This window comes from Physeter macrocephalus, chromosome 5 (assembly GCF_002837175.3).
Source record: "Physeter macrocephalus isolate SW-GA chromosome 5, ASM283717v5, whole genome shotgun sequence".
Taxonomy (NCBI): domain Eukaryota; kingdom Metazoa; phylum Chordata; class Mammalia; order Artiodactyla; family Physeteridae; genus Physeter; species Physeter macrocephalus.
In genome coordinates this window covers 81766386-81778986 of record NC_041218.1, presented here as the reverse complement: position 1 = coordinate 81778986, position 12601 = coordinate 81766386, and the positions used below count along the sequence as shown (strand labels likewise).

The following is a 12601-nucleotide window of genomic DNA, read 5'->3' as shown; positions in this document are numbered from 1 at the left end:
AAAAAAGACTTTTTTTAAATAAAAAGGCTAAACTTTATGAAATTATTATATGTCAAATAATAGCCTAAATTTACCTTTTAAAAATCTAGATGTATTATTCAAAATTCTATTAGAATGTTTACACCTGAAAAGTTTCACTTATTATTTATTTGTGTTATCAAATAATTACTTTCTATATTTTATAAAAAAGAAAACAAAAGGAAAAAGAAAACAAAAAGCTACATAATTTCTACATGATTATATAAAAACATATATTCAGGAGTAAGGTAATGACCCAGAATCTTCTGTAGGTTGTTGACATACTCAAAAGGTTGTTGGCATACTCAAAAGTTAAAACAAGAAAACAAAAAAAGAAAAAGAAAAATTGTTTAATGATATATCACTTTTTGTGTATTATTTAATCCCAGGCCAGAAGTGGTTAAAAGAATGTGGAAAGAATTCTCTATTTTTTGAAACAAACTAAAGTTTTCTCCTTCTGCCTACTTCTATCTTCCTCTTTCTATCCTTTTGAACTATGGCTAAGCATTCACCACCCATCTGCAATGTTGAAGTAAAAGAAGAAAACTAGAAAGGAAGATGGCTAAAGAAAAGGGCACAGGAAATACATAAAATGTTTTGTTAGATTAAAAAAAGAAGAAGAAGCCCTAAAGTCCGAAAAGATGAATACAGAAGGACTTTGTCAACTCACGGTGACACAAGGGGTCTCTGTCAATTGTACTACCATTTAGTTGGATTGTGCTGATTAAGCTGACCAAATGCTGAGAGTGTGACAAATCTTGGGACTACAATTAACAACCTAGAGTGAATCTCATTCTTTCCTTCTGACCTGTCAAAATTCTCCCTTGAAACGCCTCTTCCCAAAAAATGAAAATCAAAACCATATTTTTACAAAACAAAAATTGTAAAGGTCTAGGGGGTTGTATAGTGATTGAGCAGCCAATTTTAAAGATACTATTAAACCGTTCTGATTAAAAAGAATCATAGACTAGATAGTACAATAATCAAATCAGCATTTAGTGTTTCTTCTTCATTTTCAAAATATTTGAAAATACCTCAACTGACATACTCCTAAAATATTTTATGATTAATAATGAAAAATCTTGGTATATAACAAGGAACATGCAATCTGGCTATTATCTATAGAAAATTCACTGTTTAGCTGACTGTTGACTGAGTACCTATTAAAAGAGATGCCGTCAGCAGTTTAGGGTCATATGGGCTCTTCCCACGGCCATTTTCAAAATGTGAGTCTTCCAGCTTAAAAATGTTGTCCTGTAGAAAAGAAAAAGAAGAATTCAATTTATTTATAATAAAAAGTATTTTTAACATGCCAGTTAATCAGAGAGAGGTTGAGTATTCTTCTGCACTATCAAGGTGTATTATTATTTGTGTAAACTTTAGAGATGACAGAATAACTTAAGGGGGATAAAACCTTCCTATTACTAGACAAATATCTATTTAGCTTGGTGATTTTTAGTAGCATTTAGCATGGTGCAAGTAACAGTGTATAAGTGAACTCTAAAGGACAAGCATGCTATGATGAGTGATCATTTTATCACATAGGTATGCTAAGAGCTACCCTAATGGCTCTTGAAAGAATGTTAAATTTAAACAAATAACTCCTTTACTTCCTTCACATAGAGAAAAAATAACAACTCACTACATTAGATGTCTGCAAGAAGATATGCTATCTCACTTTTCTGTATGTACTTTCCAGAAGGAAATAGTCATAGCAGTCAACGTCCTCCACTCTGTCATTCCTACAACTTTGATGCTTACAAGCTCCTCAAGCATTTTAAAATTACTCACCTTGGAAGGTGGAAGGTACCTGAAACTATCCTTATCAATTTCTCTAAGTGGGAAATATCAAACTGTTTATTAGGATGGGTGTGCCTGGAGATAGTGTCCTTAGGACAACAAGCACAGAGGTGACACATTTTTATCACAGGTAAGTCTGCTCAGTTGAGGCTCGAGCACCCAGAAACTTAAGTGAACATGTGACTATGGTAGAAAGTATGCCAGAAAGCACTGCAACAAAATCCTTAATAAGGAGAAAACTAACTCATGCCTAAGACACTGTCCTCAGAATGTGAGGCTTCTATATGACAGTGGAGTAAACTGGGGTATTTCTGAGCATTCTTTTCAGAACCAAGTGCTCTGGAAATTAATTAGGTCAGAATATGTATGCATTTTCCAGTAGCACATTAACTTGTCCACAGACTGAAATAAAATACCTGTTTTGGCAATTTCTCTACTATTCACATAAAAGCATTTTCTATATTCTTAGGATAGTAAATGGTGTTCATTTTATGGCCAATATGGGTCACTTTAGTTAACACTTAATATCTCTGATGGAGCTAATGGCAGAGTTTCAAATTATGACTCTTAAAACTCATTTGGGTTAGGGAAGAAGAGTGAAAAAGGAAGCAAACCAAAAATGTTTTCCATTTTTTATTACTGTAAGTAAGAATTACCAAGTCTCCTTTTTCCTTGCATTGATTCTGTACTTGGTAAATAGCTATCCCCTAGCAATGATGGTTCTTTAGCTGAATTCTAAAATTTGCACTATGAAAAATTTATGGGGTTTCTCAGAATTGTGCTAAGTTGTAGTAGGAAGGGCAGTGAGTCAGGAGTGAGGCCTAGTTGGGCCAATGATTAGCTCTGGTTCTTTGGTGGCCAATTAATATCTCTGAGCCTTCGGTTTCTAAAAGTTAATGTTGATATGGATATTTAATCTCAAATGTTTATTGTGAGGATTAAAGAATTGAAATAAAGTATTTTTAAAGCAGCAAAATAAAAAACAGACACTTTTTATTCTATTAATACTGCTCATATTGCTACTACAACAAGAACATGAAAATTTAACACAAGTCGTTACTATTGTAAACTTTCCTACTAGAACTTGAAAGAAATATTACTTAAAAAACAGTTACATAAGTCACCAAATTATAAACTTATTTACAAAAACACATTTGTCATAGACACTTGAATATTAAAATTATAATATGAAATTTATTGCCATATACTAAGAAGAAGCATAGAAGAAATCTTAAGAAATATTTAGGTATATTTTGACAAAAATTAGGAAAAATCCAAAATAAATATGCTCAGTAGATGATATACACTCTACTGCCACAATGATAGAAAATATTAAAATTTGTCTACGTGATTAGTCCTCACAGGTTAGAGGAAGCATCAGGGAGAAGTGGTGGTGTGGCTGAAAATACTGTTATAAATATTAGTATAAATTTCTTGTCCTCATAAGACATTTTACAAATACTGACAGAGATAGAGGAGCTATCTGTCAAAGTGTGAGACACTTGATGTCTGGGATCATGTATCCACGTTAGTAAGACAATGCCAAGGTATATGAGAAGTACTTGCAACCTCGTGTTTAACATTTGATTTACAAGGTAAAGGATTAAACTTCATAGGAAGAGAGGTTAAGCATGTCAGTTACAGTTTAAGAGAAGATGAAAAACTATCCTTTGTCACGGTGTCAGGTAATGTGTTCAAAGCTGGCCTTTTTCCTTTCTGCCTTTTTTCCTTTAAATGGAACTCTTGTCCAAATTTCTGGGTTTCTACAGTGTAATTATTCTATATTCTTACAGGATTCTACTGAAGGGTAAAAGATTGAATTTCCTTTCCAGCCTAGTGCTATGGGGCCTGGAATAAATCTAATTTGCTTTCTGAATAGGGAACTAAAAGATATTTCTTACATACAAATGTTTGTAGTGTAAAATTCATACCTGTTACACATAGTAATGGAGTCTAAGGCTGTTGAAATCAGACAGAAATGGATATTATCCCTGGCTGTACCTTTTATTATCTGGGCCTCAGGCAATCCCTAAACCCTTCTGGAACTCAGTCATCTATAAAAGGAGGATAGGAAAATCTCATAGGGTTGATTGGGAATATTTACTGCAATAATGTATATAAAACAATACTTAGTATGCCCTCAAAAATATTCATTAATTTATTTTTTCATTGTTTATAGTTATCAAAATAAGATCATTCTTTCCTATACTGATTAATATCTCTCATGCTACAGTGGAAATGCCTGCCTATATATTCATCAGTAGAAATTAAGACATATGTTTAAAAATATGTAAATACTTTGGACTCCCAAAATGCACTGAAAACTGTTCATTTCTATAGCTAGACCACAGTCCAGTTCAAAAGCTTTTCTGACAAAAAAAAAAATCGTTAGATATAATGTGTATAGGAAGCAACCTAAGCATCCATCGACAGATGAATGGATAAAGAAAATGTGGCACATATATACAATGGAATATTACTCAGCCATAAAAAGAAACAAAACTGAGTTATTTGTAGTGAGGTGGATGGACCTACAGACTGTCATACAGAGTGAAGTAAGTCAGAAAGAGAAAAACAAATACCATATGCTAACACATATATATGAAATCTAAAAAAAAAAAAAAGGTTCTGAAGCACCTAGGGGGAGGACAGGAATAAAGACGCAGCTGTAGAGAATGGACTTGAGGACATGGGGTGGGGGAAGGGTAAGCTGGGAGGAAGAGAGAGAGTGGCATGGACATATATACACTACCAAATGGAAAATAGATAGCTAGTGGGAAGCAGTCACATAGCACAGGGAGATCAGCTCGGTGCTTTGTGACCACCTAGAGGGGTGGGATAGGGAGGGTGGGAGGGAGAGGCAAGAGGGAGGGGATATGGGGATATATGTATATGTATAGCTGATTCACTTTGTTATACAACAGAAACTAACACACCATTGTAAAGCAATTATACTCCAATGAAGATGTTAAAAAAATATATAATACGTATAAAAATTCTCAATTAAAAAGGGCTACCCTTTTAATACATCTGATGAACTTAATGTGATTGAGAGACACCAATATTGCTGTTTCTGTTATCTTGTGCACGAGACCTATTAGATGTGTGAAAATACTGACCCCTTGGAAAAGAAGTCTGTGTTAATATAATTGTACATTCTATGTTGTCATACGTAGCATATCATGCAGACAACTGTCTGGCTGTACTTGGAAGACTTTTTGAAATCCAATTGCTACTCAATGATTTTCTGTTTTAAAGAGTGTTAAACAGATCACATATGCAAGTAATAAGACCAAAACTCTTAAGACCAATGTATACAATTAAACCACATAGCTTATATTCTTACTTGGGCTGAAATACTTTTCATTTTTAGTAATACATGAACAGAAATCTAGCTGCATGGATTCTAATTGCTTTAGCAGATACTGTGAGCATATCATATAAATTATTGTGCCATATTTTATTACATGATTGCATCAGTTTTCAGCAACTATTTTTAGCTTTCAAGACCACTCTTTCCCCGTTGTCTTCTGGATTTCCTGAATGTTATTAGACTATGGTGAGGTAAGACATTAGAGGAAATAATAACTGTGCTAATGTCTAATCCAAAGTTTTATAAATTATAAACCAGTGGTGACATCATGGCAATAAATTTCCTAAATCTCAATCTTGTCCAAGTAATAAATTTAGGGAACAAAGCTGCAATTTTAGTTGTTTTATTTAATGATTAAAACATAAATGATGTTTGTAAAAAAGAAATGAAATGAAAAGAAAATCCTATGTATATGCGATAGAATAACCATTTTGGGTGCGAAACTATATAAACTTAATCAAACCCAATACTTGGACAGTATTTTAAAACATACATTATTAAATTTTTTCAAATTGCTCATTCTCCTCTCCTGCTCTTTACAAAGATACTTTGTTTGCCAGTTCTAATGAATTATCAAGTATTCCTTGGTCACACCATATTTTTCTCATCTCTGCCTGAACTATCCCCAGCTCACCCGTCCTCAATCCCAGGGTGAACTTCCTTTCCTTTAAGACTAAATTCTAAAGTTACTTCCTAGGAGAAGTCTTCAGAACTTCCTGGAGATATAATTTATTAGTTTCCTTTGTGCATATCCTAATTAACAATAGTACACAAGCCATGACAATACTGGGTAAAACTACTGGCTTCTGCAATGAAGGGACATAATAGGATCTCATAGGAAATACTGTGACATACTGTATTTTACCCAAAGGAGATCCACTTGTGGATAAAATTCATCCGGATTTACTTCTCTTAAAAAAGTGACTCTAGATCTATGCTGTGCAGTTCTAATAGCCATGAGCTACATGCAGCAATTTAAATTAATTAAAATTAAAAATCCTATTCCTCAGTCACACTAGCTACATTTTAAGTGTTTAATAGTCACATGAGACTTGTGAATACAATATTGCACAGATGCAAACATTTCCACTGTCACAGAAGTTCTATTGGACAACACAGTGCTAGATCCTATTTCCTTAGCAGCAAAGAGTAGAACTGAAAATTAGAGGCCCTCTAGGGAAAGAAAATTTGTCCTCAGACCACAATCATAGTAGAAAAAGTTCATGAAATCTACAAGGAAAGATTATAGTAAAATCACTAGTTTTTTATTTTTATTAGCGAGGGATTACCCTAAGTAACTTTTAATGGCAGGACAGATGAACAAATACATGTCTTGTATTTTTTTTATATGCCATCCTTCTTCCATTCAAATTACTTTTCCCTAATCTGTGCAGGCAAAAATTTTACTCATTGTTTAAAGCTTAAGTCATAATACCACTCCATTAAATGTTCATTAATTTTCCCCAGAAGAAAAAACTATTTCCTCCCTGGAACTTGTATAGAAATCTATTCATAATCTCTTTGTGCCATGTGTTACCTTCAAACTTGCTATTCAATAATGCACGTTTTTCTTTTCTTCCTATTAAATACTTTTGAGGCGAGGGAAAAATCTGATTCATTATATATTTCTCCCAAATACTAAGATAGAACTTTTCACTGAGTTAAAGCTCAATGAAAGAAAGAATGAATAAATGAGTGACCGTGTGACTGAGGAGAAGAGGCACTAGAGAAAAACTATATCCAAGGAATAGCAAGGGCATTGCCCTGGACTCTAGGAGCTAATACTTCAAGGATATGACACAGATATGAACACAACTGGGCAGTAGAGGCCAGACTACAAAATTCAAATATTAAACCTAGCTTTAAAGTGAGTTTTAAGAAACATGATAGTCTTTAACTTTTTAGTGTTGTATGTGTCACTATTAATAGATTATTGATACTTGTTATACACTTCAAATACGAGTTTACTCTTACTATAAAAGATAAAAAATAAAATTTAATGACAAAGAGCATAACGTTACAATCCCTTTGCTTTTACATCCCTGTTCCGCTTTAATTTTCATTGGACCTTGTAGTTCATCAGTTATTATTAATATTAAGCTTGTTAATAAATATTACTCCTTTCAAAAGAGCCATTTTATTGAGGGAAAAGTTATCAAAATTGTCCTTTGTAGAAATTCAAAAACCTTTCTTATCAATGTAATAGCTCCATAATTCCAGGATAACTTTTACCTGACCATTTTTTACTTACAGAAATTACTCCATGTATCTCTGGGATGTTGGCTAGTGGAACATCAAACTGGAGAAGCTCTTTGGGCTTTTGCCAAATACAATTTTCTACTTATAAAATATATATAATTTCTTATTGGGATTTGCGCTTCTATATTTATTTTAGAAACTTTCTAATTTATATGTTTTCTGAAACACTATATAAATATTAATATGTACAGTAAATATATATTGATCTGTGACTGTAAGAATTATGTTTGGAAAATGAACGTGAAAGGTTTAATTATTTAATTCAATGAGCAAGAAATTACAATAAAAATTACATAATAATATTACATACATATGCTATTACAATGTTTATGAAGTATTTGGTAGCTATTTCACTTAACATTGAACACATACTAAGTGTTAATAATGTCCTAAGGGTTCATCTATGTTTTTTCACTTACTCTTCAAACAACCGTACTATTATTGTGCCAGTTTTACAGATGAGAAGCAGAGACATTTTCCATTTAATACTCAAAGTCATAAAGACAATAAATGATGGAGTAAGAATTTGATAACAGAACTCTTTCCAAATCCATGTTTTTTAACCACTATACAAAAAAGTGGGCTTACCATAAATATTACGTGAAAAAAAAAAACTGCGTGAGATGTACCCTATGATAGTAGAAACTGGAAACTACAGGAGTTCAAAGTGGGAATAGATAATTTTATGTTTCAGCATATAAAGAAAAGTTTTATTTGATTTAGTCCTTTAAAAATGTATTTTGATGGGAGGTGAGTGTATCTGGGAGTACGCATGTGTGTGTTTGTGTGTTCATTGGTATGGGTGCAGAGGGCCAGAGGAGCTCATAGAGAGAGGGCAGAGGAAAGCACAGATGCAGGTTAGTCCATCTAGAGGAAACAGCATGAACAAAATCCCCTCAAAATAGAAATAATTCATATGATAAGTAACATAAAACTGAGTTTAGACAATGAAAACTGTATACATATATTAACAGATAAGGTGGATAAATAAATTTGAAATCAAACTGTGGATAGTTTTCTGTGCCAGAATAAGCAATTTAGCATGCATTCATGACACAGTGATAATTTTAGCTGGAGAACAATAGCATCAAAGAGGTGCAATATTATGATGAATCTGACAGTGACGCATAGGATGATTTAAAGATACATGAGCCTTGTGACAGGAAAAGACCTATTGCCATAGCCTGGGGAGGGGAGAATTAGCTCTTCTTACACATTACGGCAGTTTAAAGGAATTTTTTTTATGTTGTGTGTTATGATGGTCAAGTCATTTAGCTTCTTTGTATTTCATGTTTCTTAACTTCAGTTGCATCAGAATTCCCTTTAATATTCCAGTGAAGCTATGGATTCTTTGTTCCAGAAAATTGAAGCTAAGCATACATATGTTTTATAAGCAATCTTTAGGGTTTATTGACTTTACGTAGTCATGGCAAGAGTTTTCAAATCAGCTATTCTACAAAGACCTTTCCATTTCTAACTTGGTATGATTCTCTCATCCTATCCCTCTGAATATGGACATTTGCTTCTGTTCTTCTTTGGCTCTGTCCTTGAACATAATACAGGGATTATCCAGACTTTTAAAACCCATTTTCGTTTTCATTCTCTACATACTATTATTTGGTATTCATTTATTTTTATAAATTCAGCTATTGAACTTCAGCCCCAATCCCCCTGCTATTCTAATCATTCAAACTTGGTTTCCTGGTCTGTATGAAATCTTCCATTTTCCATGGTTATTTCAAAATTGAGAGCTATTAAGAGGCCTTGGCTCTTCAAAAGAATATAAGAGCAATTACGAATAATAAACTTCATAAAAATTAGCCTGTCAGAAAGAGTTACTTAACAATATACATTGTGGGAAGATACAAAAGAAATGTAACCCTGGTATCTGTCACTGAGGGCTGGGAAATTTAAAAAGTAGTGCTATGTGAATAAAGCAAGTATAATTTTCTGCCCTGATTATAATATATTAGTCCTGTCTTTGATTTCACTATGATTGCAGCCATACTACATTAGAATTTTATTTTTCTCTACAATCTAATAAAACATTGCTGCAAGTAAATGACTGACTGCTAATTGAAAAAGAATCTCAGTGAAAGATAAGCTCAAGGAAAAGCTATATACTTGTAAGGATTTTTAGAATTGAGTATACTAATACCTTCTCATATTATTGATAATTAATATTTTTGAGTAGTTTTAGCTGTACAATAATTACAAGATTTGGTTTTAAATCCCAAATATAGTCATTTGATGCTAAAATGTTTAGAGTCAATAATTATAATTATGCTTATTCAATAATTGCCAATACATTTCAAATATACACTTTGGAAAGTAAATTTTTCTCAGCAAAAGCCAATTATATGATAATTGCTTTGACAAAAATGTATTTTATCTATTAAATAAAAATATTCCAGTTATATAAAATATAGTCCAATTTAATATTCATGATATGGGATCCCTTTCTAGTTACATCTATGCAGACTTTTTTCACTGAATATAATTTCTGTTCCTGAGGAATTCTGAGGATCCAAAATAGAAAGAAGGATAATATCATCAGGGTACACAACAGTTCTATAAAGTTTATCTCTAGATTAAATGTAAGTAGGAACGGTTAAAATCATTGATTTCAATTTCTATAGTCTGTTCAAGCATTGCTTTAGTAAGGCGGAAATCCTACCTATAAAATTTGTCTCCAGAGATTATATGGCTTTTCTGCGACCCAGATTTTTTGTTGCTGTTATTTGAATTTGAAGGTAGATGTGGTCAAAATATTATTAATAATCATAAAATCTAGATTCTATAACCCCTTGTGCCAATTATTGATTGTAAGCTCTAAAACAAGTTTCAAAAATTTCTTTGATGTGTCAACATTCTTATCTATGAAAATACTCCACATAATTGAAATGAAAATGCTCCACATAATTGCCTCAAGGATTCAATGAGATATGCAAATTAACATAGCATACTTAAACCATATAGAAATTTAGTTCATTATAATTTTAATTATCCTAAATTCACTATTAGTGGTACATCTTTATTATGATAGCATGTTGATAACTCATTATCTATGATGATGTAATAGCTAATATGTGTTAAGTAAATATTAGCCAAGCACACTCTCCTAACTGCTTTATAGGTATTTACTTTTTTATCATTACAATACCCCTTGAAGTACATAGTGTGATAACACTAATTTTACAGAGGAAGTAACAAAGACTGAGAAGAAATGACTTGCCTAAGGTCACATAGTATATAGCAGAGCCAGGTAAAAACAATTTCCATGACCAGTAATAAATGGAGGGATTCTAAAAACCTTATTTTTTGTGTTTGATTTGCACACCATGTTACTTTATAAATACACATCATACATAAAGTGTTATAATAAAATCTCTTAAATCAACTGCGTTTTCCTTGTATTTCAAGCGTATGTTAGGTCCTGAATTAATCTTAACTGAATTGACCATGACAGATAACACTGTATTTAATATAGTCCCCACATTATACTCTAATACTGTAAAGACAAGTAGAAAAAAACTAACATAATTCTAACTTTATTTGCAGAAAAATATATGAAATTACTTTGTTTCCAAGTTTGTGAGAAATTAGTATCACTTTATTCATTGTCAACCCAGTAACAACATACACTTCTTACAGTTGGATTAAATAGGATTTGCCCTCTAAATTTAAGGGATCTGAATTTATCTGGGTTCCTCAAACAAACATCAGTGACATAATTCATCTGCTTTTTGTCATCATTAAAATTAATGGTATAAACCAAGGAAAACAGAAAGCATATGTGTTCATACTTCATGCAGATTATGTTTTTAATAGGAGCTTAATTTGAGTTTATGCAGATATCTCATACCTGTCATGGTTTAATCATTCAGCTACGAATGCCTGTTAACTCCCAAGGTATATAACAATGAAAGGGAAAATTTTATCTTGGCTAGAATGAGAAATTCCAGAACATGAACAATTTACTCTAAAATATTTTGCCCCAGTGAGACCTGGTAAAGTGAGCTCAGTCAAAGAGCAAATCAGAAGTCCCCAAAAAGTAAAATAATAGAACAATTCACTTGATCTTTCCACGTGCATTTTAAGTCTTCTATGTCCAAAACATAGTTATTTTGTATTTGCCATCTTATAATTTCACAAAGCATCAGTGTTTTTTATCCTAAACTGTGAAAGTACAGCTATTATTTTTAAGCACTTCTTTTTATAAATGTGTTTGTCACATTCATGATTAGACACCACTGGGGAATTTTATCGACCTAAATATAAATATGTCAATAGAAAGCAGCATATGTTCTATAAGAAGTATTGGAATCCATTCATATGGTTTCTTTACATTTCAAGATTTTTTCATAGATACCATCTGGGAAGCAATGAGGCCAAAACAACTAACATTTTATTTATACCAAGCTTTGTTTTAGCACAGCTTTGTCATTCAAGTGTTGTTATAATCATGCGACATAAATATATGATTGTCTTTTAGCAAATAAGCAAAGATTACAAAAATAATTTTTATTTTTGGCAAAGGTATTTTAGGAAAGAGACAATCCTGTCAATTCTTGGGAAGAACATAAATTTTAAAGAATAATTTGGGAATTAGAAAGCACTTTAAAAATGTCCATATACTTTAACTTGATTATTTTACTTTTGGAAAAATATACAAATGAAAATAAAAATTTTAAAATTAAAGCGAGAAGAGGTTCACCATGGTATTTAGAAGACTGAAAAAAAATTTAAATGCCAATAAGAGGAGGGTAGTAAACTATGACCTACCTACAAAATATATTATGATACAGATATTAAAATAAATGTTTATATTAAATATGTTATAATATCTGGAATTAATACCTTTGTTAAGTCATTGTGGAAGCAATGTGTAGTAATACAACAACTACGTAAGTTACATGGAAAAAAAAACTGAAGAAAATTCATCAAAATATTGAATCTCTAGTTTGTTATTTAGATATTTTTTCTATATATATCGTTTTTATCTACTTTTAATATTGTATACAATGATCATGCAGCCCATGTATTAAAAACAAAACCCCCAAAAAACCCCAGGGTTACTATATCTTAAGTAAACTTTCAAATTGGCAGTGCATGAACTTAATCTGGCCCAGAGACATGCTTTATTTAGTT

At 32.0% G+C, this 12601-nt stretch overlaps 1 protein-coding gene across 1 annotated transcript in view; it reads right to left on the bottom strand.

The window, feature by feature from the left end:
* The window catches only part of SEMA3A (semaphorin 3A), a 548785-nt gene that overhangs the window by 130017 nt on the left and 406167 nt on the right, over window positions 1-12601 (bottom strand). The window contains exon 7 of the mRNA XM_024129840.3: window positions 1179-1272. Coding sequence (XP_023985608.1) covers window positions 1179-1272 — 94 coding nt within the window. The remainder of the gene's footprint in view (window positions 1-1178; window positions 1273-12601) is intronic.